Source organism: Vigna unguiculata, chromosome 9 (assembly GCF_037176805.1).
Source record: "Vigna unguiculata cultivar grain cowpea cultivar isolate G323 ecotype 2 chromosome 9, ASM3717680v1, whole genome shotgun sequence".
Taxonomy (NCBI): domain Eukaryota; kingdom Viridiplantae; phylum Streptophyta; class Magnoliopsida; order Fabales; family Fabaceae; genus Vigna; species Vigna unguiculata.
Window position 1 is genome coordinate 7,606,450 of NC_140800.1, and position 26,862 is coordinate 7,633,311.

At 33.5% G+C, this 26,862-nt stretch overlaps 2 protein-coding genes across 6 annotated transcripts; both read left to right on the forward strand.

The window, feature by feature from the left end:
• The first annotated feature begins 840 nt into the window (after positions 1-840).
• Positions 841-8,375, forward strand: LOC114162934 (zinc ion-binding protein). 2 transcript variants are annotated; one of them, XM_028046951.2, is made up of 9 exons: positions 843-1,172; positions 1,243-1,349; positions 3,730-3,812; positions 4,170-4,531; positions 5,207-5,362; positions 5,717-5,804; positions 6,653-6,886; positions 7,001-7,125; positions 7,476-8,375. In XM_028046951.2, exons 2-9 carry the CDS (start codon positions 1,323-1,325, stop codon positions 7,631-7,633), a joined length of 1,233 nt encoding a protein of 410 aa, XP_027902752.2. In that variant the 5' UTR covers positions 843-1,172; positions 1,243-1,322; the 3' UTR covers positions 7,634-8,375. The 2 variants fall into 2 exon arrangements, with proteins under 2 accessions (XP_027902750.2, XP_027902752.2); XM_028046949.2 differs by having other exon boundaries at positions 841-1,172; positions 6,653-7,125.
• Positions 8,376-12,281: 3,906 nt separating this feature from the next.
• Positions 12,282-26,459, forward strand: LOC114162600 (PHD finger-containing protein 6-like). Of its 4 annotated transcripts, none has more exons than XM_028046541.2 (10): positions 12,282-12,356; positions 12,869-12,912; positions 13,932-14,011; positions 14,110-14,417; positions 21,349-21,507; positions 21,728-21,886; positions 22,083-22,203; positions 24,918-25,151; positions 25,256-25,380; positions 25,958-26,459. In XM_028046541.2, the coding sequence occupies exons 2-10, from the start codon at positions 12,886-12,888 to the stop codon at positions 26,173-26,175; spliced, it is 1,431 nt and encodes a 476-aa protein (XP_027902342.2). In that variant the 5' UTR covers positions 12,282-12,356; positions 12,869-12,885; the 3' UTR covers positions 26,176-26,459. The 4 variants fall into 4 exon arrangements, with proteins under 4 accessions (XP_027902342.2, XP_085522661.1, XP_085522662.1 ...); XM_085666535.1 differs by having other exon boundaries at positions 25,967-26,459; XM_028046543.2 differs by lacking the exon at positions 12,282-12,356 and adding an exon at positions 12,402-12,516.
• The last annotated feature ends 403 nt before the right edge of the window (positions 26,460-26,862 follow it).

Genomic DNA, 26,862 nt, shown 5'->3' on the forward strand with positions numbered 1-26,862 from the left:
AGAATTTAAATTTTTTATTGATTTTTTTTATGTCCTCTATTGAACATTAAAAATACATTATGTTAGTATTTTAAATATTCTTTTAATATATTTTAAAATATTAAAATTAATTGTAATCAATATATTATGAAAATACAGTAGTATTCGACCACTTAAATAAAAGCATAATAAAACGGTAAAACTCAAGTATATGAAACACTATTTTTAACTTTGGAAATGTTTGATAACAAATGGGCAAATAACCGTTCATTCAAATTAATAAAGAATTGAATGTAAATTATGATTTTGGATAAATTAATATAAAATTTGTTATGTGGTTTATTTGCTAACCAATCTAGTCAAATTCTCTAAAATAAGAGTCTAAACTCTATTTAAGTATTTTTTATAGAGTCAAATATTCCAACAATAATAATGTCACAAAAAAAGTGATTCATCACAATGAAGTATGAACAATGAATAAATCCAATTTAAATTTGTACACTTTAAAAATTAATTAATTAATTAATTAATTATCAAACTGTAAAACGTAAATAAATTACTCGTTTTATTATTTTTGTAATGGAAAAATATTGTCTGAACGATAAATTTAAATACAAAGATGGGTTACAATCAAATATTAAAAAAAAAAAAATTGAATTCATCCATTTAAAATCATAAACAATAAAGTCTCAACTAAACAAAATACAAAACCAAAAAGGTTTTATTATTTCCTTAAATAATTTCGTTTTCTTTTTGTTCAAATGATGCGAAACCAAGGAGCACGTAATGCAAATGATCCAAAATAGGTGCCACTGTTTCGATGTTATGCTTTGACTATTCTTTGACCTGAACAAAATGCCAAAATGGTTTCAGTATTTTTTCTTTTCCCTTTCAGTTTTCTCTTTCTTTCTCTTTCTCTTTCATCCTCTTCTCAACCCAGAAGAGGTAATGAAACTTGTTGAGGAAGTTTCACGCATTCACAGAGATTAGCAGAGAATAGAGCTATGGATGTTTTGTGCTGTAAAATGAAACCACCAAGCTAAAGTCTTTTTCTTTCATTCAGCATGCTGTTGTAGAAGTGAAGAAGGAAAAAGAAAGAGCTTTTTCCTCACGCAAAAACTGAAACCCCTTTTTCGTATTATTTGGTTAAGTATTTGTGTTTCAGCAAGTTCATCACTTTGGAATCGAACAAGGTCCGCATCAACAGATTTTTTATTTATACATTCTCACACTTCATACTGATACTTCATTGTATGCTTTCAGTTTTTTCCAGAATGTTAAAAGTTGCAGTTTTTTAGGACTCACCCTTGTCTTTCACAAAGAGTATAGTACCCCCAGACACAATGCAGCCACCCAAGGAAAATATCAAGGTAAGCAAAAAACAAAGCATTTCTGCTCTTAACTTGCCCTTTGTGTGTTCATTTATCATTTTCTATTGTATGGTTTTCTGCTGGAGTTTGCTATTTTTAGAGCATCGTGCTGTGCCGTGTAAATTGTTTTAAGAGTCAAAATTCTATGTCACTTGTTACTCACTACATTGATTTTGAATAATACTTCCTTGAAATAGTAAGAAGCTTTCATGTTACGCTCCCTTACAAAGTGGTGGTGTGATCAGGATCGGGCATTATGGAGTGTTTAAATTCCACATTGAATAGTATGGTGGGATGATTGGTGGAGTACTTGAGTGTTTGATTCTCTTTCTCCCCCTTGACCCATTTGTTTGGATGCTTATCATTAGTATCAACGTTTATTGTTGGTGTGTTGAAAAGAACAATCTGCATAGGGGTTGGTGGTACAATAAGGACTTGGGTATAGGGAGTGTAAGTCCCACACTTAGTATTAAAGGATGCTTGATGAAGTAATTTTGTACTTGGTTCTGCCCCTCTTAACAACTAGCTTTTAAGGGATGGTTGCCCAAGTGCACAAACAGGGGTAGGGTGGTATGATGGGGATTTGGTTATGTCTCCTGTAGAGTAGTTTGATATCCTCATATTTTTATTATCACTTATTTTCTTTTAAGAGAGGGTTCTCCTACTGCTTATCAATTGGTATCAAAACTTGTTTTTGGTTTATCAAAACGGGCTCTCTATAGTGGGGCTGGCTAGAAAGGCTGACTAAAGTGGCATTAAGTGTCAGCTTGAGTTAGTTTGGGATGCTCGATGAAGTACTTAAACGTTTGGTCCTCTCCCCTTAAAAAGTAGTTTTCAAGGGGACAGTTTTCTGAGTATTTATCACCATGGCTTTTGATAGAAGACTAGTTTTGGAGTTGCTTAAGGTTGCTAGGTTATCAATTACAAATTTCACTGGTTATATTAGGGCATAAGGATAATTTAGTTAGGAGATAATTAGGATATTAATGAGTTAGTTAGTTACTTGAAGGTGTTAGCTAGATATGAATAGTGGAAGAAGAAGAGAAGAGAAGAAGGATGCTCATTTTAGTAGATTTTGGGGGCAGATCGAGATTGGTAGGGCTGAAAAATTCTTGACGTGCAAAACATTTATTCATTGCATAAGCTACAATTAATATGCATCCATGAGCAAGGAGAGCATGACAATGCTTTGCTTCTATTGTTGGTGCCAAAGATAACCCAGAATTCAGATTGGGAATCATTTTTAAAGCTTTTAAAACAAGATTCAGAGATAGCTATGGTAGCCACATCATTGAATGATTGACTGCCATGAAGCAAAGAGAGTAAACCGAGATGAAAGTTTGTAGCAAAGAAATGGAAACTTCCTCAGTGTTGTTGGAAGAGAGGACCAACATTTTAGAGCTGAAACACATGCTACACAAGATATTGAACGAAGGTGGTGATCCACATTTGATTGAGCAAGACAAATATAGAAATGGAGGAAAGTGGATCAAAATGCATTGAAGTGGAGGCTAGTTGTCGGACAAAAAGGTTGGAGCTGCACACCTTTGGTAGAAGCATAGAAGGGGAAGCTGAGTCAAAGTAAAGAAGGTTCAATAATAAAAACTCACATTCTTTTGTAGTGGAGAAGAAAACAAAAATGAAGTGAAATTAGCAAGAGAAACAAGGATTGTGATGGAGGAAGAAGTGGATGCATGAATAAAGAGAGTGAAGATTGTGGGCTGTAAAGATTAGTTTCTTGATAACACAATTGTAGAGTTAAACAAAAAGGAAACTGAAGGTGGAGATGCAACCATGCATAACTGTTTTAGGAATTCACATTTCCATAAGAAAAATTCTTATTAATGAGTTTTAGGAAGGTTGGATTGTTAGGGTGTAAGGAGAAGTTAGTCAAGATAGTTAGAATATTATTGAGTTAATTAGTTAATTGAGGTCAGTTAGATATAAATAAGGGAAGAAGTTTAGGAGAGAGGAATGATGTTCATTTTGTACATTCAGCATTAGCTTTTTGGGAATGGAGAAATCCTTTATGAGGGAAACTTTTTGAAGGAGAGAGGTCTTTCCTATTTTTATTTTGTTGTTTTCTCTTTTCAATTCATGGTTCCTAACCGGTAGTGATTCCATATACGTTAACCTTTCTTAACCATCTTTTTTTATCTCTCCCACTTGACTTTGGAATTGCAATTTGCTTTGTACTTTTCTTGGGTATCAAGTTTCCTCCAAAGAAAATCAGTGTCTTCAAATTGAATCTCCCTGAAGAAGAGTTCACCCAATTAGCTTTTCCATCATAATATATCCCCTCCCTTCCCTTATATTTATGGAGTATGACATTAGTTGGACTTAATCAGATAGATATTTATGAGTTCATTATTCCTTGCAGCTTGAACAATGCGATATATGCGGTGCTCGTGGTTTGATAGAAAAAGTTGTTACTTGCTCTAAATGCAGCGTGATTCGACATGCGTAATGATCTCAAATTGGCCATTCTCTTTCATTACTTATTTATTTTCTTTCAGTCTTTTAATTTTTGTGGCATGATTACTTTCTTGTCTTATTAAGCAAACTAATAAATGAGAAAAAAAAAGCAGGCAAGTGGTATCCTATCTATTTGAATTTGCATTCTTTTTACCAAGAAGCTTGAAAACCTAAAAAACTGTAAATATTTGCATTATTAATAAGAATGAAGAAAGACTAAAAAAGTGCAAATTATTGGCTTTGGTTTGACCTATGTTTTTTTTTTATATATATATGCCTTTGCAGTAGTATAAGTGCGGCATAGAACCTTTTTTCTTAATCAATGCTATATCCATCCCATTTCAGTTATTGCGTTCAAATTAATACCACAATAATTCCTAAAGACTGGCTCTGTGAGACTTGCCAATCCAAGCACGATTCAACTTCACCTTATAAAGTGAACCAGGATGTCAGTTCCTGGGCTTGTAAAAGGAAACCATCTGTCAAAAGAGCCAAAGTGAAGTACCTTGACTTAGATGAAGTCATTAGGCTTTCTTCTGGGAGGACCTCTGCTGGATCAAAAAATGTTATTTCCAAGATTCCCTCCCTGACTCCAAAACCAAATCCTCCCATATTACCTCCTAAAGTACTTGGGAAGCTTCCAAGAAATGATGAAGTACACAAGAGGCCAATGACTAACCAACATGCTTCTTGCTCATTGTTTAAAGGTAGGAATTTCCCTCCATTTTTGCTTCCATGTCTATTTTTCTTAGCATTTATGGTGCACGTTCTTGAAAGCACAAAGTTTTAAGTGTGCTGAGCTTGCCTGGGTTTTAATCTGATTTGATGGAAATAAAATGTGCACTTGAGCATGTTCATTCCTGTCTAGTCAGAGTTTCTTACACCCACTGCTTGGTTTCAATGCATTTGTATGTATAGTTAAAGAGAAATAATCTTTAATTTAATAACTCTCTGGATTGTTTTAAAAGAAGTTATCATATATAAAGAGTCAGTTTGGATACGTTTCTGCAATAACACTTTTTGGAGAGAAAATAAGAAGAAAAAAGGAAATGAGATTTTTCATGAGGTAAAATTAGCTCATTAATAGGCTAATTTGTAAAAGCTTTTCATAAATTTTCTTATTTTTAACTTGTGCATAAGCAAATTTTAGCTTATTGAAAAACTCATTTTATTTTTTCTCTCGTATATGTGCTTTTGTAGAAATTTGTTATAACAGATCCTGGGTCTAAATTTAATTTCCATTCACTGGCATTGACTGTGTAAGAGTTTGAACTATCAGAGATATAGAACCACAGTATGACTGGTTTAGAAAAAAATGTTCTAAATCTTCTGCTTTTCAAGTTTACCAGGAGATAAGTTTGTGATTTGTTTTATGGTTCTAGTAGGATCAACACAGGAGTGTATAGAAGAAAATCAGCAACCCTTGGGTGGAGTGGTAGCAGATAAAAATGTACAGGCCCATGATCCTCAGAAAGAAAAGGCTACAAAAGATGCCCCATTTGGAGATTTATCAGCAACAAAATCTTTGGCTATTGTTGGTTAGCAAGGATACTTTTCTTGTCATGATTTCATTCTGTGTTACGTTTGATGCTTTTAACTGGTGTTAAATCCTAACATCTCTACATGCAAATGTAAGGGTTGTGTTATGTATGTATTAGGAGTTCTATATTGAGTAAGATAAACTATTTGATGTGGTACTTAAGTCTTGAGGTTCTTCCATCTAATGAACTAGTTTTTTTGAGTTGGACTTTCCTCTTGTGTTTAAGTCTAACATTATATAGTATATGAATGATGTATGATGATATTAGTCACTTGCATCTGGTGTGGGGTTCTCAAGCTGTCATATCATATCTTATTTTATTCCCTTTTCTTTTGCTCTCTCTCTTCCTTAGCTGGTGAACCTAGCGATGATGCTCAGAGCATTCAACAAAACTTAGACCTTTATCGTAAATTTTTACCCTCCTCAATTCATGCTTGGAGGTATGTACCTTCTTTTTTGCCTTAAACTTGTCATTGATAACCTTTTTACCTTGCATTGCACTTCCTTCCTAGTGCACATAAAATTTCGTATGGTGGTTACAATGAGATTGGAACTATCGATCTCTCTTCAATTTTATATTTTACTATTTTTTATTCCTTCTTTCAAGCAGATTCAGCTTTAGGAATCACCATGTACATGGGTGGATAAAAGCTATGAGCTTTTGTGTTTTGACTTTTTCTCTTATTTTGAATATCTATGAAGTTTTGTTCCTTCCCTTTACGGTGGTAAATAACCCATTCCATAAACAAATGCGGCCATGTTAGGGTATAATTACAAGCAATCACATTTGCAAGATATATTTGCTTATTTTTGTTAAAATAAATGGTTTTGATCTTGTAAAGTTCGTGATTATGTCTGAAGAGTTAATTTTTTTTTTTTAAATTCCTCCTTCTAAACTATAATGACATTCTATTACAATTGGTATAACATAGGAACCTCTATGAAATCTCAAATAAACTATTGGGACGTGTATAATTAGGTTTAATGTGTCTAGGATTCCTTTGGAATAACTTTTCTATACAAATTTATAGAAGAGAAAAATAAATTCTTATTTTCTTTTTTTAAAACTGAGTTTGTTAATAAATTCAAACTTTCTGGCTGCTCAAAAACACTTCTGTGAGTAGAACATAGGCTATCTTCTTATTTATTATCAAAACAAACAATTCTATATATGGTCTCCTAGCATTATATGAATTTATTGATGAATTTATTGCAAGAATATGATACTTGAAACAGCAAACATTTAGTTGGGTGAAGGTTACAGTTTTACTCATCCCAAATTTTGTAGGGGTCAGATCCAAATTCTTCAAGCAGCTGCATCTAGCATAATTTATGATGGATTTGAGGCCCAAACACCATGCATGGTTAACAAGAAAGCATATAAACTTTCAAGAGAAATGCCATCAGTTCTGCAACTGGAGTCACTTCCTGCATTGAATGTCTTGACTGATATATTCCCAGATGATTCTCCTAACCTTCAGGATATTGCATTGTACTTCTTTCCATCAGAACATACTGATAGGTCATTTCTTCCTATTTTCTTGATCTTTTTCATTTTCCTTTTTCTTTTTGGTGTCATCCATGTGGGCAATTGCGGTTTAAGCTGCTTATCCTACATGTTCTCCATTGAATGTAGGTTGAGAAAGGACCTGAATGACATATTGAAGTTTATGAATGACGAGAAAGCAATGCTAAGAAGTTTTATTGATGGAGTGGAATTGCTAGTATTTACCTCAAATCAACTTGACATAGACTCAAGGGGTATGTAAACTAAACTGCTTCATTCATTAGCTCTGCTTTTTCTTCAACAATTCCTTTCCATTCATGAATATTTAACATCAAAATTCAGGGAGGAGAGAGCAGGTTTGAAATATTAACTTTTATCATGGATTTGGTGTGGTCTTGTACCCCAAGCTTTGTATTCTTTTATTTTTTTTTTCTTTTTAATAAATTCTCATGTGATAGCAAATGATCGATAAGTTTTGGAGTGTTAGTATCGTTGAGATGTTAAAGTTCACAGTGATACTTAACATGATCTTATTTGGAATTTGTTTGTCCCATTCGCCTGCGTTACACAATCAACATTTGTTGACATTAACTAGTGTGTGCAGGTGTTATTGCTGAAGTAAAGGCTGGACATTTTTTATGGGGAGTATTTCGCCAATTTAACATGGAGCCAGTTGATATGGAAATTGATATGATTGGAGGAAAAGATGTGGAGGGAAAAGTTGATCGTATTCTGAAAGTTAAACCCAAGAGGGTTCTATGAAAAGTGTAATAACAGACTGCATATTCCACTAGGTTTTGAAGCATTTACCTAAATTTCTGCATGAAAAATTGCTTCGTGCCACATGTTTAGTATTACATTTACCTTAAAAAGTTCATTATACATCATTACAATCTGTAATCATAGTAAAACAACTAAGTTCCACAACTATCTTAAGCTAACCAAGTTCAGAAGTAGACAAGCTTTAAAGTCTTGATAGTTACACTGCATAAGTACAAACCAAATTGTTTCTATCAGAAGTCTGTCCATGGCATCCTGAGACTGCATTTGGGTCCTTCATCAGAATTTTGTATGAAGATTGTTCACCAAATGAGAAGAAAAATAACTTACCACCTAAGAATATTGCTTCAATCCCTGAAGTGCATTGCATTACTTTACTAATCTACTTAGCCATTTGTGTTAGAAGTGGAGTTTAAGTCTAATTCAATTTCACAAAATCGAATTTATAAAGTGAAGTTTGTACCTCACTTATTTTAACACATCTCCTCATGTCGAGGTATATACATCTTGTGCGTGAGATTAGAAATTAATGGATGATCTGTTAGCGGTCCGATTGCAGATAGAACAGAATGTTCAAAAAATCTCACTAGGATAGATTTTTTTTAAACAATGATTTTGATACCATGTTAGAAGTGAAGTTTAAGTCTTTCTTAACCCCCACAAAGTCGATTTGTAAGGTAAGATTTGCATTTCACTTATATACTATGAAATTGTCTTATATTTAGTTGATATAATCTTTCAGTAATTTGGTTATTGGTGTGTGCTATTGTATCACAAAGAGAGAAAAACTGTAATAATTGATGAAGCTGCTTTATTTTGTGAATGTTATAGTGCAGACAGAAAAAGAAAATATAGGAAAAATATGTTTATTTGTCTTTTCTAAAGTGTAGATTTAATTCCTCTATTTTTGTCAATTTTTAGTACCTTTGATTGTTATTCTAATTTATAGAGGGTAAAATTGTTGTTTAAAATTAGACGGACTATAAATAGTAATTTTAAGGACTAAAATTGAATTTTGAAAATCTTTAAAAGATAGGACAAAAAGTTGAGTAGTCTTATAAAGTTGTTTTTAGTTGGATTTTAAACAGTTTGGTTAAGTGAGTCGTTAACTCTTCATGGTTCTTTCAATGTGGATAATTAAAATTATGAAACAATTATTTATTTATTATTCTTATATAACAAGTTTTGACAATATCTGATTTTAGTACAATAACCTTTTATGGCTTTTATTTAGTATACTAATTAAAATTTGATTAGTGATCTGTATGCTAGTTTTAACGTATTTTTTCAATCATTATGTGATATTAAATTTAATGACATTTTATTACATTTAATAACTGATTTTGTGGAGGCTTTTATCTTTTAGAAATTCGTTGATAAGTCTTAATTAAAATTACGAAGAAATTTCCTATTGCAAAATAGCCACCAAAATGTATTTATTTGTAAGAAAAATATTTAATTCACTTATTTTATTAGTAATCTTTATTTAGATTTTTCAAATAATAGAAATATGATACTAAGACCTCGAATGATTAACAAAATTATCTGAAGCTTATCCAGCAGAATCATATATATATATATATATATATATATATATATATATATATATATATATATATATATATATATATATATATATTATAACCAACAGAAAAATGCAAAAATAATTCAACCTCCTTTTGTTAACCTGACTTCTTAATTCATTAATCCATTGTGAATACGTAGGTATGTTATTCATTTACATTTTTTATTTTCATGTAGATAAAATAAAGAGATGATAATGTTTTAATTTCAATAAAAAAAAAGGTTAATTAGGATGTTTCTAAAAAAATTATCAAAAATGTATTATCACTAGATATAATAAATACTATTAAACTTAATTTCACATGATTAAATGAGAGTCCATATGAAAACCATCGACCAACTAAAATGTAATATACTAGACTAATAAGATTTTAGTTAATATACTAAATATAAAAGTTATCATAACTTATACTAAAAATAAAAATCACATACTAATGGGAAAAAAATGAAAATTTGTCAAATAAATAAGTATTCACTTTGAATCAAATTATTCATGTGAAAAAACTGTATGTAGTCAGTTAATATTCTATATAATGAATATTCTTAAAATCTAAATAGAAGTAAATCTATTAGAAGAAGATTAATTAATTTGTTTCCACTGTTATGCTGAAAATTGTGAAATGAAAATCATTTAAAAAACATATAAAAATTTAATTAATTTTCAAACTTTAAACATATAGTGACAGCTGATTCATTGATGTTTAATCTCGATAAGTTGTGTACTTGTAGTGACATTGGATGTTCCACAGAGCGGTAAACATTACCACACACAAGGTTAGCCTAGTCCGTTAACATCTTTGATCAAGGTAAAATCCTTAGACTAAGACTTCCTGGTTCTCTCACCACATACTCCATTTTTTTCTACTTGAAAATTTTGAATGGTTATTAAAGCATCAGGAGAACTTTCGGATGGACCCCTACATCAATGCTTACATTATAACAACCACTACTAATTCTCCTTGAATTAGTATCAACAATTTCTAATTCATCAATTAACTCCCAACCAATTATTCATAAAAGCTATCCAATTCTTTAAATAAATCAGTTAACAAGGGTTCATGTTCTAATCCACTCGCTTAGCGAGTACGTCTACTCGTTTGACAAAAAGTACCTCTTGGACCAGTGACAAATTACTCGCCAAACGAGTGTATCATTGGGACTCTAGTACAAGACTTCCTCCAATAATTCACCCAACGAGTTTCAAATTAGGGAGCCCTTGACTTATAGTTCGCCCAACGACTTCCAAGACAACGATTTCTAGACTCAAAATTTGTCCAACGAGTAATTCTCGTTTAGTAAGTATGCATAATTTTGTAGAATCTGATTTCTGCATAATTGTGCATTCTCAAGCTCGTACAGATAACCTAATTTCCTTTTACATATGCCAACACATATCAACTACAAGTTTATCACAAACATCAATACCAATACAATTGAAATATTAAACATCAGTATGTCTACACACACATAACTTAAACACTTAGATTTCATAACATTCACATATGACAAATCATTCTACAGCTCAGATACAACAACCATAACCAATCACAGTACAACCATAAATCTATAATTCAAACATGTTGGTAACAAAAATTAATGAAATTATCTTCCCTTACCTTTGAGACAATATACAATACAAACAACTCAAATGAATACCACAACTTCCTTCAACGATACAAAACACACAACTCAACCTAGGAACAACAATATCATGATCAGAGAATATTATCAGAACCACTGATCAGTGGAAAGACACTAAAGGAACTCAAATTACACATGCGGGTTGAGATTTCCCACATGCACAGAAATCAAAACTGAACAAGAGAAAATGGTAGAAGATCAACTTACTTTGTTTGAGAAATTGATCAAACAATATTAGAGAGCTCGCTTTAGGAGTCATCCTTTCAAACAAATAAACAAAAATGTGAGAAATCTAAAAAGAAGGAAAAGAGCTTTGGAGAAATGGTTGTAAATAATTAAGTGTTTATAACTAATGAAAAATCATTTATAAAATTTCTATTTATACTTTAACGGCTTAATATTAGAATAGTTAAGTATTCATTATTTTAAATACTTTGTCGATTATAGAATATTTAGGTATCACAATGTCTAATATTTATTACTTGCACAAACTATTAAATTACTTTTTTATTATTTGTTATTTTATATTATGTTAATCTCATTTCCATAGTATATATATATATATATATATATATATATATATATATATATATATATATATATATATATATATATATATATATATATATATATATATATATATATATATATATATATATATATTTATTTATTTATTTATTTTTTGAATGTAACACTGTCAATTAAAAATTTAATTTAATTTAATAATTTTAAAAAGAAAATTATCTCTTAAACATAATTTAATGTCTAGTATTTATTACTTGCACACACTATTAAATTATTTTGTTGATATATAGTGAATTACTACTGATACTCATTATTACTGAGGTTTGTTTACATTAATATAAACTAAATCATAACACTACTTATTCAGTAAGAGAATTTCTTTTTTTAAAGTGCAATGTAATTTAAATATTTGTTTAAAGAAATGAATATATTTTGTCCTAAATACTCAAGCCTCCCGGTATTTGTCAAAAGTTATAATAGAAATATAAATTTTAATATTTGTTTTTCTCAATTCATTTAAAAAATATAATTTGAGAAGAGAAATTCAGCAAGTAATCATTTTCTAAAATGTATTTGTCTTAAAATATGAACCCTAAATCATTTTATCCTGAAAAGTATACAGACAAGCTAAATATTTCTTATTATCTTTTTCAGAAAGTAATTATATTTTTATCAAATAACATATTTAAATATATGTTTTTTATGTAAAGAAATACATGTTGGTAACATCACAGATACATTGATTGAGCAATCATTTTTCTCTTACAATATTAATTTATAACTTTAGTTGAAATGAATATAATTTGAAACTTCACTTACAATCTTTTGTTTTTTATCATTTCTTTTTTTGTTTTATACCTTTATTTTCTGTCATATATAATACGAAACGTCACTGAAGAGTAAAAACTTGGTGAGAAAGTTTTGCACAATCTTACACAGACTTGAGCTTGCTACTGTAAGTGCGAATACAGCATGACAGATTTCATCCGTCAAATGAGATTGAAAGCACAAACTGTGTTTTCTTCCATTTGTAGTAATCTTCCATTTCTAGTATTGTTGTCGTCAGAGGAATTTCTTTCTTCAATCTCTTTTTCCTATTACTTGCTTTGTACCAAGTATTTAAGCAAGACATCATTTTTTTTCTGTTCTGTTTTTCATCACACTTTTTTTTTATACTCCTGATGATTCTATTTGCATTCTCCAACATTTTTCAGTTGCATGCATTCCATTTTTTTTTCTAAAAAAAAAAAGTATGAGTCACCTCTATCGTTTTCTCTTCCTTTTTAGTTCACACCAAATTTTTTAGAAGAACACTTATTTATTTATTTTTTATATTCCTACCGATGCTACATGCATTCTCCAACACTTTTTAGTTACATGCATTTCTTTTTTTTTTTTTTCAAAATAATACACATTAATGGTTCTTAGGACTCACCCTTTGTCGATTTGTCTTCCTTTTCTTTTCAGTTCACCAGAATCGCACAATGAAGCCGCAGAAAGAAGATGACTATGTAAACAAAAAAAAAATACAAGAACTCATTCTACTCTTGTTTTCTTGTTTTTTTTTTTCTTTATTTCTTTATAGTTATTTATTTATTATTTTTATTGATTAGTTTTTTTTTTTGTTAATATGGGTGGTGAGGGGCTGTTGGGATTTGGTTATTTTTACATTAGTGTATTGTGTAATTTGTTTTAGGGTCAAATTTTCACATCACTAGTTACTTATTACTTCATTGATTTTGAATAGTGTTATTAGTTCTTCTTTAAATAAATCATAAATGTGATAGCTTTTACATTTGAATCATTTATGGATAGTGGGGGTTTGGTGATTTTACAAACCAATATCAATTGTTTCACACTCATTTCTTTTCCTTTACAAAGTGATAATCAATGTCAGTGAGTTTTTTTATGGAAGGTTACAGTTTTGATAGCATGTTCAAGGTTGCTACATTATCACACATTCTATCCATTTTAATCTTTCTTAACTATTCATGTGCTTAGATTTCTCACTTTCTGTGAGAATTACAGTTTTCTTCTGATTTTTATGGATATCAAGTTTCCTCCAAAGAGAATTCAGTGTCTTCAGATAGAATGTTAGTCTGAAACATGATTCATCCAATTAGCCTTTGCACTATCATACATCTTCACATGTCCCTTATTTTTAAGTAAGAATTTTGATTAGTTCAAATAATTGAAATACATGTTCAATACCGCAAAGAGAAATTCTTGTTTTGTTAGTATGTTGCATAATTTTTTAACATATTTTCAAGAACCAATTGTCTCTGTAGAAGTTTGACATTTGAACTTACATGTTTATCTTTTATTTTTCTTCCTAGAATGCAAACGTTTACTGAAACTGAAATGTGTACAAGTCATATTTTTTCTTCATTGGTTTTGCATGTTTGCAAGACATTGTACTCATTCCACAGTGGGTGGTTTGAATAATTGTAGATATTTTAAGACTTTGTTTCACTAATTTGGCTGTTCTTTGTAGTATATGTATTATTTATGTGTTTGTTATTCTTTGCAGGTTTGTGAGATATGTGGTGATATTGGTTGGAAAGAAGTACTACTTACTTGTTCTATATGCAAAGGAGGACATGAACATGCGTAATAATCTCCCACATACCATTCTCTGTTTTTGTGTATTTGTATTCATTTTAAGTGTATTTGATATCTTGTTTCATGTTATTTTCAAACTATTTCAGTTATTGCACGAGATTTCATACCTTAAAAATTCCAGAATATTGGGTCTGTGAGCCTTGCCAACAATCCCAGTGTGTGTCAACTTCACCACTTATAGAAGATCAGGGTATTGGCTCAAGGGCTTCTAAAACGTATCAAACTAACAAAACTGCAAAAGTGAAGTCACTTACAGAGGATGAAGTCATTAGACTCTCTTCTGGAGCAAGTCATCCTGTTTCATCTACTGTGGTACTTGGGAAACATCATAGAAATGATGAAATACTCAAGAAAACAATGACTAGTAAACATGCTTCTTGCTCGTTTTCAAAAGGTGAGAATTTTCTCCACCTTTGCTATCATCTCCATTCTTCTATTTCCTCTTAACATTTATGATACATGTTCTTATTCTCAAAAACAGAACTTAAGTTGAGGTTGAATTTGTTTTTGCTTTAATCTGTTTTGATGGACTTAAAATACTGTGCTTATGAACTTGCACTTATTTATGGAGTGGAAATAAGTTAGACAATCCGTTAGAGATCTATGGCCTAACTGACCTATTTATTTGTATGATAATAATTAAACAGAACTAGTCTTTTAATAACCTGGATTGTTTTTAAAAAAGAAGTATTATCATACATTTACTCTTGGTTTCATTTTCATTCCGTGTCACTTGCATAGGAGTTTACATAATTAGTCATATAGAACCATAGTGTAACTGGATCTTGGAAAAGTATTTAATGCCTTTGCTTTGCAAGTTTACCATAATTTTATTTATTATTATGAGACAATAAATCTTGTAGGGTCTGTTCGTTATGTAAATAGTGATGGAGTATATACAAATAATCACTACTCATGATTACAAATATCCTAATTCCTAAATTGTGTATCATCTTTTAGGAATATTATTATATATAGTTGAAGAGAAAAAGTCAATTCATGATTTGTCTAGCTTAGTTTTAGGAGAAGAAATTAATATAATTAAGGAGATAAAATATTTCTTGATTCACATCCCTCAATTAAGGTGGTTGGTTTAGGAGTATCAATTTGCTAACAAGAAAGTGATGACATGGACAAAGAATAACCTTAATAAGAATATCCACAATTGAAATTAAGTATGTGAAGGGTTGATATAACATGGTCATCATAAGCCTCGCAAATGGAATGACAATCTAATTAATATGTTTGGTTTGCTTATGGAACATTGGATTTGCAACAATTTGGATAACTTGTATTGTCAGCATACAGAGACATTGGATGTGCGTGAGGAAATCCAAGTTCAACCAAAAGAACACAAAACCAAATAATTTCAAAACAAGTAGTAAACATGACACAATAGTCTGATTTCATAGATAATTTAAAGGTTTGTGTTTGCTTCTTGCTTTCCCATGAGATCAACAAGGAGTTAAGAAACATGCATGAACTAGTAATCTATCATCGATTATGAAGACATCCAACCTAATTGACATCACTATAAGCAATCAACTTAAAAGGTGTCCAGTGGGAAAGGATAAACTACATTGAGAGGTTCCTAAAAAACATAGAATTATACAACGTGCCACTAGCAATATAGATGGCGAAGAGAGTGCATAAATTGACTCAATTGCTAAATGACAAACAATATGTTAGGTCTTGTTATAGTCAAATAATTAAGATTGCCCACAAGTTGTTGAGATAATAAAGGATCTAGAGAAAGAGCACCCTCATCATGGTGATATTTAGCATTAACTTCGAGAGGAGTATTCACTGTATTAGTTTATTGAGGCCAACTATAAAGTTTAGGTTTGTGGTATATTTATGGTGATGGAGAAATGTACCTTTGGAATAACCTCAAGGCCAAGGAAATAGTGCAAGTGACCAAGGTCTTTCATATGAAACATGATTTGTAGTTGTTTAAGTTCCTGGCTCGTGTATCAAAGAAGGGGAAAGATTCCTATCTGAATACATTAATAGTCTTAAAATCTAGGCAGAAGTTTCATGTAAAATTGATCTTGCTTACTAGTATTATACCTGTTCTTACCATGATAAAGATATCATATATCTTTTGGTTTTAATTCTATCGATAGGGATATCATATATTTTTGTTCTGGTAAAGGTGTGAGTGAACCTTAAATGAAAGAAAAAAAGTAAAGAAGTATCTCAACATTAGCAAATAATACTCAGGCCAAAATAGTTTTGTTCCTTGGTCGTGGGAGTAACATTTATAAGCAATTTGGTTACAATTTTGTAAATAAATAGTCATATCTTTTCTAAATAATCTACTTAAAAGATAATGAATAACAAATGATAATATCCCATAAGTCAGTTTATATTTACCGAATATGGGCTACAAAGATACAATATTTTGTTATTGAAATCCTCTCATATTCCCTCGGATATTTACCATATCTCGTTCCTTCGGGATGTTCTCGAATGTTCTCGGCCATTTGGAAACATCCTTCCACAACATAGTTTGTGATGTGGCTTTTTGCTATGACCTTGGCTTTTTGGTGACATCCTTCTATATCTTGGACCATCACGTGGCACCTTGCTATGACCTCGGCTTTTTGGTGATATCCTTTTATAACTTAAACCATCACGTGGTACCTTGCTGTGACCTCGGATTTCTAGTGACATCCTTCTATAACTTGAACCATCACGTGGCACCTTACTATGTCGTCCGAATGATGTCGTCCTTGGTCTGGGAGGGTACATAGCTCTCCCAATTTTGAGCTTCTATCTCTATGCAATGGAAGTGAGAAAGTTGTCCCTTCAGAAACCGATGTGCACCATTTTCCATGTACCATCATGATTTCATACCTACCCTTGCCACGTGTACCATATCCAACGACAATTGCAAACTTTGGACGGTATGATCTTTCTTCATTCTTCACTTAACTATTGTATTTTTCAAAAGTCGGCCCCTCGCTTCCTTTGCTTCCCCCTCACTTTCTCCAGCTTTCGTCGTCCTTTGTCGCTTTTCGTCTTCCCCAGTTCTTCCTTCTTTTTTCATGCAAGGTAACTCCTTTTACCTTGTTCCTTTGCATTAATTGTTACTTGGTGTAGTTGCCCTTATTTTTCTGGCTGTTGATGTCCTGCATGTTGGTTTCCTACTGGTTTTCTGCTTGTTGGTTTCCTGTTGGTTTTCTACTGGCTGATTCTCTGCTTGTTGGTTTGCATTGTGATTTGTCTTTGTGTTTTTTGGGCTGGTTTTGGTTGAGAATCTTATTTTAGTTTTTCTTAGGGTCGTTTCAATTTGTTGCATTCATTTTCATTGTTTTGCTTGGGTTTTCCATCTAAACCTGTTGGCTCCCTTTCTCCACGATGACATCGTATGACCCTTATTACCCCTAGGCTACCCTTGCCCTTAGGAGGGAGTTTTTTTCCATGGCCACCCTTATTAGGGTCAGAGCCTTTATAGGTGCCATCAAACATTGTGTAAGAGCAATGAGAAAGACGTGGTAGTCGCTACTTGTGATGCTGACGAGATGGTTTTATACATCCTCTCCAAAAATTCACATTCATGTACATTACTCTGTTTGAGAAGCTTGGGTTGCGATTTCCCTTCGACACCTTTGAGAAAGAATTCCTTACTGTCTTGAACGTCGCCCCCTACCAATTGCAACCCAACAACTGGGCATTTGTTTGCCCACAGTGGCCGAGAAGTACACAGACACTGGGCCGAGATGTACATGGCCATCTACACCAAGCTAGGTCCATCCTCTTCTCTCATTACCCTTCTTTGATAAACGCGCCTTAATTTGAACAACAACCTCTCCTGTTGTGCACGTGTCCGAGTACATCTCTCCCACACTTCCCTACTGTACTAATTCGCGGGACATACATGGATACCCTATATACTCACTAGCCCCTCTAGGCTTGTGGTAAACGAAGTGAAACAAGAGTCTGTTTGATAAAATAAGTGAAGGACTTAAGGGTCTTACATCACCGTTCTTAGGAACGTGAATAAGGGTGCAGGGCCTAGAGGTAGTGTTGCAGTGGCACGAGACTCGAGATATTTACCATGATGATGATATGGGAACCCATGCCAAACCTATTCTCAAAAGAAATCATAGGACTCCTATAAATTGATGTAAGGCCCATATTAAAAACTACTTGTGTTTTGAGAAGTGAAGCACCCCGAGCTAAGATGTAGCATCCCTCCCCAGGTATGTCGTCCCCTTCTGCTTATTGTTCTACCAATAGGTGTAGTGAGTCAGAGGATGAGTGGGATGTACCCGACTCTTCTAATAGTCTTACGTCCCCAGTTGATAGTGATTGCGCCGAGGGTGTCGAGGAGTATTCGACCTTACATTATCTGGGGTATGAATGGGTAGATCCTGGAGTAAAGTTACCCTTATCGCGATTCACCAGGCCTGCTGCACTAGCTGCATTGCGCAAGTGGGCTGACACCATAGCGGATACCGTTGATGATCGTATTGTAAGCATTGAACGAGTTAGGAGTGAGGATAGCGTGTCACGGACGTGAGGGTCACTCACATGATTTCTTTTATATGTATGCAACCTTAGTGACCGATTTGCATGTATGCGTGCCATTTGATGACTTCACGATGGGCGTTTTAAGGGTTTTGAATGTAGCCCCTAGCCAACTACACCGCAATAGTTGGGCCGCATTACAGGCCTTCAGATTGGTTTGTCGTGTGCTGCATCTGAAACCCTCACCCCAGGTCTTTTTGCAGTACTATAGTACCCGACCAGGCGAACTGGCTAGCTGGGTGTCCCTTGTTGGCCAGAGTCACCATTGCATGCTAGCTTCATATACCCAGTCGTTTAAAAGGTTTAAGACAGGATTCTTTAAAGTCATTATTAGGTCCATTGGGGTTGAGTACTTCTATTTTGATGACGCAACGCCCAAGCTTCCCTTTTATTTGACTAAAACCCCCACCACATACCGCATTTGGCCAAGAGAGTCTCTAGACTGAGATACACTGTCCTACTTGGACCAATTTCCCAAAAAACTATCTTCAAAGAAAGTTATTAGTGTATTTAGATCCCCCCATCCATGTGATGAGTTATTCAGTATGTATGCTCGACTGACTAGGCGTGATTGGTATGATGTTAATGGTGGCTAACGCGTTTTTACTTTTGTAGGTATTATGGCGGCTGTTGGTTCCTCTGGAAAGGATGTGTACTTGGAGCTAAGGCGAAAAAGGGTCGAAGAAGAAAAGAAGAGTGGGGGAAGTTCTGGGCGGACTAAGGCAGAGGGATCATCTCAGAGGGGTGATTTATTGCCCCCTCCTGTTGAGAAGAAGAGCAAGCGACGCGATCGTCTCTCTAAACCAGGAACCCCTCGTCCTCCTTCGCCCAAGAAAACGCAAAATGATGAAGAGGGAAACAAGGACTCCCTGTCGGCCCTCTTTGACTCACAGTTGAAGATAAATGAAGGCATAAAGGTGTCCCTGTCCTCAGAGGAGGCCGAGATAGTGTCTGCCATACATCCAAAAGTTGTTTTGTATGCACTGAATGAGTTTCAAGCTAGGACTATGGTGATGGGGCGGCACCTGGAGACGGTCTTCAGCAAGTTGGCAGACTCCAGCAGGTTAGCTGCAGAAATAGAAACATTGCAGAGGGATTTGGCAGAAGTGAATCATAGAAGGCAAGAGGTGTCCATGCAACTAGAAAATGTGAAAAATGAGAGGTCCCAGCTCTTGGCAGAACGCAATGCTTTGAAGGCGCGCTGCAAAGAGCTGGAAATGAAGGATGAAGAATCTCGAGCCGCGCTGGAGCAACTGGAGGGGAAATTGTCGGCCTCCAAGGCCGAACACACCTCAGCCCTGGAACGGATCTACGAGTTGGAAGGATACGTGATGCCTCAGCACGAAGAGGGCTTTTATAAAGCTATTCGTCAAGCTGCCTACTTATTCAACTTTGATGCAGGAGATGATCGTATTGACATAAAAAAGGATGTTTATGATGGAGTCTTGATGAGTATTGAAGACATAGTTTCTGCCAAAGCTGTTGCTGACGATCCAGAGAAGGTGTCGTCACCTCCTACTGCCTGATGAATTCATGTGTATTATGTATGTTGTGTTGTGACTTTCTAGGATCACATTATATGTAATTCCTTAAGGGCCTCTAGGGCAAGTAATGAACCTTTAGAATTTGTAGGTCGTCTGTAATGAACCTTTATGTGCACGTGTCCGAGTATATCTCTCCCACACTTCCCTCCTGTACTAATTTGCGGGACATACATGAACACCCTATACACTGGGATTTTTTAAAGGTTTTTCAGCTTTCCCTCGATTTTCCCTTTCCTGGCATTGTCCTTATAAATTTAAATCAATAGGAGAACATTTATTGAACGCCGAGGAAAAAGAGGATGTTGAAACCTTTCAAGTACACTTCAATGTCCTCTTGTAAGATAAAGAGGATCGAGAGAGAGAAGGAAAATTGTATATCTATTATTATCAATTACAAAAGAATACCGCACTTTATCAATACATAAGAAAGTAAAGAGTAAATGATAAAAACAGAATCAGTAAATGGCCATGTAAGATAAAGAGGATCGAGAGAGAAGAAGGAAAATTGTATATCTATTATTATCAATTACAAAAGAATACCGCACTTTATCAATACATAAGAAAGTAAGAGTAAATGATAAAAACAGAATCAGTAAATGGCCATGCAACACGGTCCCAATGAAACAAAGAAAACTTTGAAGAAGCATTACGAAAATGAAACAAACTAGGTTGAAGAACTGCAAGTGAAAAGAAAAAGTCACGAATACGAGCAGAACCACAAGAACGATCAAGAACAAAAGTCACAAACACAAATTGGTACCACAAGTGAGAATTGAAACCGCAAGTACAACAACCAAACCACAACAAAAATGGAAACCAAAAATCACGATCCGGAATAGGGACTATGATTACAAATAAAAATGGCAACATGAACAAGAACCATAAATCCCGCGCAGAGAACAGGTACTACTAGATAGAAACCACGAGCCTCCCCATGAAAATGCGGAAGGAAGAATGAATCAAACAAAAGAAATAATATTGGATCAGAACTAGTTTGATATCATGTCGGAGAGAAGGTTTGATACCTTTGTTCGTTCTATAAATAATGATCAGAACATTTATAGATAATTTTTCGTCAGCATTACAAATATCCTATTTTCTGATTTGTGTAGCTTTTTAGGAATACTATTATACACAACTGAATAGGACATATCAATTCATGATTTTCATGATTTCTCTGGTGTATTCTTAACAAAACAAATTATTATAATTAAGGAGATAACATATTTTTTGAATCTCATGTAGGACCAACAAAGGAGTGTGTAGGAGAAAATCAACAGTTCCTTGGTAGAGTGATAGCTGATCATAATATTCAAAACTATTCTCCTCGGAAGGAAAAACGTGCAGACAAGGCACCTTTTGAAGCTTCATCAACAAGAAAATTTTCCCCTTTTGCTGATTCAGGTATTTGTGTGATAAAATGAAATAGAAATGTTATTTATGTTAATAATTTGACAAGATTCTATTAAACAAATTTCATATATTTAGTGAGATTTAATTTTCATCCGCTGGTACAGATGTGTGGAACTAGAGCGTGACTAGTTTAGAAAGAATGTTTAAAGCATTTGTTGTGCTAGTTTACCACATTTTGTGATTTGTTTTTATGAGACTATGGATCTTGTAGGACCATCAAAGATATGTTTAGAAAAAAATCAACGACCAATGGGTGAAGTGACACCTGCTAAAAAAGTTCAAATCCATGATCCTCAAAAAGAGAAGCCTACAAAAGCGACACCTTTTGAAGCTTTATTCGCTAGAAAATCTCCCCCTGTTGTCGACTCAGGTAGGATACTTTTCTTGTCTGATGTTTTTTTTTTCAATTGTTTGTTGCATCTACTTCAGTCCATTTAAGCAAATGCGGGCATGTATGTTAATATTTATCATGGTAAGTATTACTCACATTGCACTTTTTGTGTTTTGAACCCATCATCTCGTATTTTATTCTTTTTTCTTTTTCTGTTTCTCTCTCTCTTCCATAGGTGGTATCCCTTGTGTTAATGAAGACGGTAAACAGTTCAACATTAAAAAATATGACAAGAGTATTCAGCAAAGCTTGAACCTTGATTATAAATTTTTACCGTGTTCAATTGTTACTTGGAGGTACGTACCTCTCTCTTCACTTATCATTGATAACTATTTTCCTTAAATGTCTCTTCCTTTAGACGTGAGAATGTGTCCGGAAATACAAATGTGAGTCTAAATCTCCATATTAATTAAAGATGAGAAAGTTGAGTCTCATATAAAGAATACAAATGTGAGTCTAAGTCTCATATTAAGTAGAGATGAGAAAGTTGAGTTCCATATAAAGAAGACCCATAAATTCATTACTTTAATATTTTGGGTTGCAAATGTTGTTAATGCCTTGTTGTTGTGTCTGTTGGGCTGATGAAAATACATATTGAAAAGTCACACATCACCTAAGATAACCTAGGGGTAGGTATTAGTGACTATATAATAGGTTCTAAGTCCATAATGTTTCTTGTCCCAAGTCAAAGACACTTCAAGCTTGTATTTGATTCTTCAAATTCTTATTTCTTATACTCTTGTAATAAAAGCGTTCTAAGGTTTGGGTTAAATTTTGGCTCTGGAGAGTATGGGTGTACTTGGGGTCAAAGGGTAGAGTATTTTCTGTGTGTTGTACAAATTTGCACATAGTAATTATTCTCCAGTCGTGATTTTTCTCTGTATTTGGAGTTTTCACACTATATTCTTGTGTTCTTTATTTTTATCTTATTTATGTGTTAATATGTTAATAAGGTGGTTCTTAGGGGTAAAGACGATAATGTTCTTAATTGATGATACACTTTTCCCAACAATTGGTATTAGAGCCGTGTCACGAGTTCAATTTCTGATGGACAATTGTTAAAAGGGAGATTGTTACGGGTTGCACGATTATCCTGTGGCGGATGCCAGGTGGGTCAAGTCACAATCCTAGAGTGGGATTCCTAGTAGGATAATTGCTAAGGGAGAGATTGTTGCAGGAGGCATCAATTGTCCCGTGGTAGAGGCCAAGTGAGTTGGGTCATAATCGAATTGTGGTGCTTGGACTGTTACACTCTTAGGTAAAACAAGTTGTGCCTTGACTAATGGCTATAGCTTTTGGCCTAGTGGTAAAGACGATAATGTTCTTAATTGATAATGCATTTCTCCCAACAATTGGTATTAGAGCCAAGGTCACGAGTTCATTCCTGGTGGGTTGGCTAATGGCTATAACTTTGTGGTTGCAGCTTAGTTAGTGGTTTTGTGTCGTGGGTTGCGACATTGTTCCGACAAAGGTTTAGCATTGATGCAAGGTGCATGAAAATTCTTGGGATGACTTAACTCGAAGTGGAAATTTTTGGAATGGTTTGATTTCAAGTGAAAATTCTCAGAACGATTTAATTCCAAGTGATACTCTTTATGCTTATGGTGGAGTATATGATTGTTGGTATAGACACTGAAGATTCTTGGGATGGTTTAATTCCGATTGGAAAATCTTGGGATATTTTGATTCCTTATGAAAAATTTTGAGATGGTTTGATTCAAATGGAAATTATTGGAATAGTTTGATTTCAAGTGGAAATTCTCAGGACGATTAGATTCCAAGTGATACTCTTTATGGTGGAGTATGATTGCTGGTATAGACAATGAAGATGTGTTTATTTTAATTAGGGTGAAAAAAGTTGGGCGGATGAAAATAATAGGTTATAACCTAGGGAGTGGGTGTTAGTGGCTATATAATAGGTTATAAGTCCTGATGTTCCTTGCTCCCAAGTCAAAGTCACTTTGAGCTAGTGTTTGACTTTTATTATTCTCTTGTAGAGTGTTGCGAGGTGTAACTAAATTCTTGCTCTGGAGGGTGTAGGTGCACTTGGGGTCAAAGAGTACAGACTGTTTTTTGTGTATCGTACAAATTTGCACATCATAATTATTCTCTAGTCGTGGTTTTTCTACGTATTTGGAGTTTTCACGTTATATTCATGTGTTTCTTTTTTTTTATATCTCATTTATCTGTTAATACGGTGATTCTTGGAGATAAAGACGATTATGTTCTTAATTGATGATGCGTTTTTTCCAATAATGTCTCCTCAGTAATCCTTCCTTGCAAAATCCATTAGTGATATTAGAGCTTATGGTTAATCTTGATGATCGGCTAGATGAGTCCCTATATTGGAAGTCTTAGTAAGGCAAGCGTGTTTCGTAATGATGAGCAATTGTACAAGGGATACTCATGGTTTGAAATACTTTCAAGTGAGTAAAGATGAAAAAGTTGACCATCGTGTAAGAAAGAAGAAAGAAGACTCATAAACTCATTGCTTTAAGATTTTGGGTTGAAGGTGATGTCAATTCCTTATATATGAGTTGGATTCATGTTTTACCGGTGTTGTGTCTTTAGGGAATTCTCTTTCAAAAGATCCAAAGAAGGAACTTCCCTTCTTTTCAAACTTATTTATTACTATTTACGAATTACAACATCTTCAAAGTAGTTTCAGTTTCAGCAATGACTATGTACATGGGTGCATAGAAACTAAATAAATTTACATGTGTGTAGTGAACTTTTGTGATCTTTTCTTCAATCTCAAAAATTTATGTCTGCAAAAAAAGTTTTGTTCCTTCCTTTTACAATGGTAAACTTAATTCCATACGACAAATATTGGCATGTTCGGTAGTGAGCTTATAAATGTTAACAATTAGTAAACTATAGAAACCTGTTTGATTAAAGAGATTTTTATGGGTAACTCGTGCAAGTCTCAATCATTTGAGGAAGTTATTGCAAGTATTATCTGAAGGTTACAGTTTTATTAATCTAAATTTAACATGGTCACCATTTCCAGGGGTCAATTCCAAATTCTTCGTACTGCTGCACCTAGCAAGTTTTATGATGGGTTTGAAGCCCAACCACCATTCAGTGTTAATCGGAAAGCATTTGAATTTTCGAGAGAAATGCCATCGATTCTTCAATTGGAGTCGCGTCCTGCTTTGAAGGTCTTGATTGACATATTCCAAGATGATTCTCCCAAGCTTCAGGATATTGCAGTGTACTTCTTTCCATCAGAACAAACTGAGAGGTTAGCTTTTATTTGATTTTTTTTTCTTTCTTTTGGCCTTTTGGTATCAGCCAGACCAGTATTTATTGTTTAAGCTATTCTGTTTATACATGCTCTCAATGTAGGTCAAGAAAGAACCTGAATAGTATATTGAAGCTTATGAGGGATGAAAAAACAATGCTAAGAAGTTATTTTAATGGAGTGGAGTTGCTGATATTTAGCTCAAATCAACTTGGCATGGACCAAAGGGGTGCGTAAACTGTTTCATGATTAGATCTGCTCTGCCACTTCCTTAACACCCTATTTTACAATTCCTTTCCATGAATATTTGATATCAAAAATAAGATTAGGGAGAGAAGGTTCAAAATATTAAAATTTTCTTTTGAAACCTGTCTTATGTTGAATTTGTTTGTCCAATTTGTCTACATGACTCAACCAACATTTAGGGTTAAATATGATATTAAACTTGTATACGAAATTAGAATTCGTTCATGTCTCAAATTTTCATATATTTTGGTTCTTAAGTTTAAAAAATGCTTTTAACCCAATGACATTAATGATTTTACACTAGTGTTCTATATTGACATTTGAGCTAGAATGTATCAAGTTGTGTAATCAGTTCAAACGCCAACCATAAACGTGTTTGACATGTCAAAAGATTTAACATAATTGGATTAAAATGACTATCTATTCGTTTTTATAGTTTGAGGACCAATATGTATCAAAGTTTGAGATATGAATGAATCCCAAATTTATGAACTAAAAATATATTTAATCCAATATTTATTTTTACATTTTGTCTTGGCAAATATGTCATCAACTAGTAGTGTGCACAGGTGCTATTGCTGCAGTAAACGATGGACATTTCCTGTGGGGATTATTTCGCAAAAGGAAAATTGATAAAAGTATTGAAGTTGTACCTAAAATGGAGCCACTTGCTATGAACTTTGATATTGCTGGAGGGAGAGCTGATCACCTTGCACTAGTTATACCCAAATTGGAGTTTGATGACAATCTGGGTGTTCCTCCAGGCTTTAGAGAATGACCAAAACGTCTTCATGAAACTTGCTGCGAAGATCAGGGACCTAACAGCACATGATTTAAGACCTTCTAAATGGTGCAGTAAAATATCACTAGGTGTTGCTATACTACATTTGTTTGCTCAGTTTCTGAACCCAGTTAAAAATATCTCCAGGTTTAGCTTGTGTTAGAGAATTTGAGAAGTTTGTTCTGATGAATTTTTGTTATCATTTATTGTCTTTTTAAATTACAAAACTAAATTGTTTCTCATAACATGAGATGATGAAAAGGGATTCATTTAAATTACAATGACTTTGTTCTAATTTTGAAAATTCTCTGTGATAATATCTTTCAATGAAGATAATTAGTTTAGAATCATGAAGCTCTTGGGCAACAGTGGTGGAGAAATATTGGGAGGGAGAAGGGAGAGAATTAGGACTAGGAGAGGCCATTGTTGATGAGGAACTAGCTTTTGATACCATGATGATGATAATGAATTGAATAATTAGAGAATACAAAAGTTGGTCGTGTAACTGAAATATGCAAATTGTATTCACTGTATCTAAAAGATTGTTACAATTCTATTCTACATCAGAATATAAAAAGGAGGAGAAGTTACACTGCAATTGTAAACCAGTGGAACTTAATATAACTATAACTAATCTAGAAAACAAAATAAACAAAGACACATGAAAAATAATTAAAACTACAG

Bases quoted from the DNA above. Each gene is read 5' to 3' on its own strand.
- LOC114162934 (XM_028046949.2), top strand. From the start codon at position 1,323: ATGCAGCCACCCAAGGAAAATATCAAG. The intron at 3,813-4,169 runs GTAATGATCTCA...ATCCCATTTCAG, and splicing joins TGCAGCGTGATTCGACATGC to TTATTGCGTTCAAATTAATA. The intron at 4,532-5,206 runs GTAGGAATTTCC...TTATGGTTCTAG, and splicing joins TTCTTGCTCATTGTTTAAAG to TAGGATCAACACAGGAGTGT.
- LOC114162600 (XM_028046541.2), top strand. From the start codon at position 12,886: ATGAAGCCGCAGAAAGAAGATGACTAT. The intron at 14,012-14,109 runs GTAATAATCTCC...AAACTATTTCAG, and splicing joins AAAGGAGGACATGAACATGC to TTATTGCACGAGATTTCATA. The intron at 14,418-21,348 runs GTGAGAATTTTC...AATCTCATGTAG, and splicing joins TTCTTGCTCGTTTTCAAAAG to GACCAACAAAGGAGTGTGTA.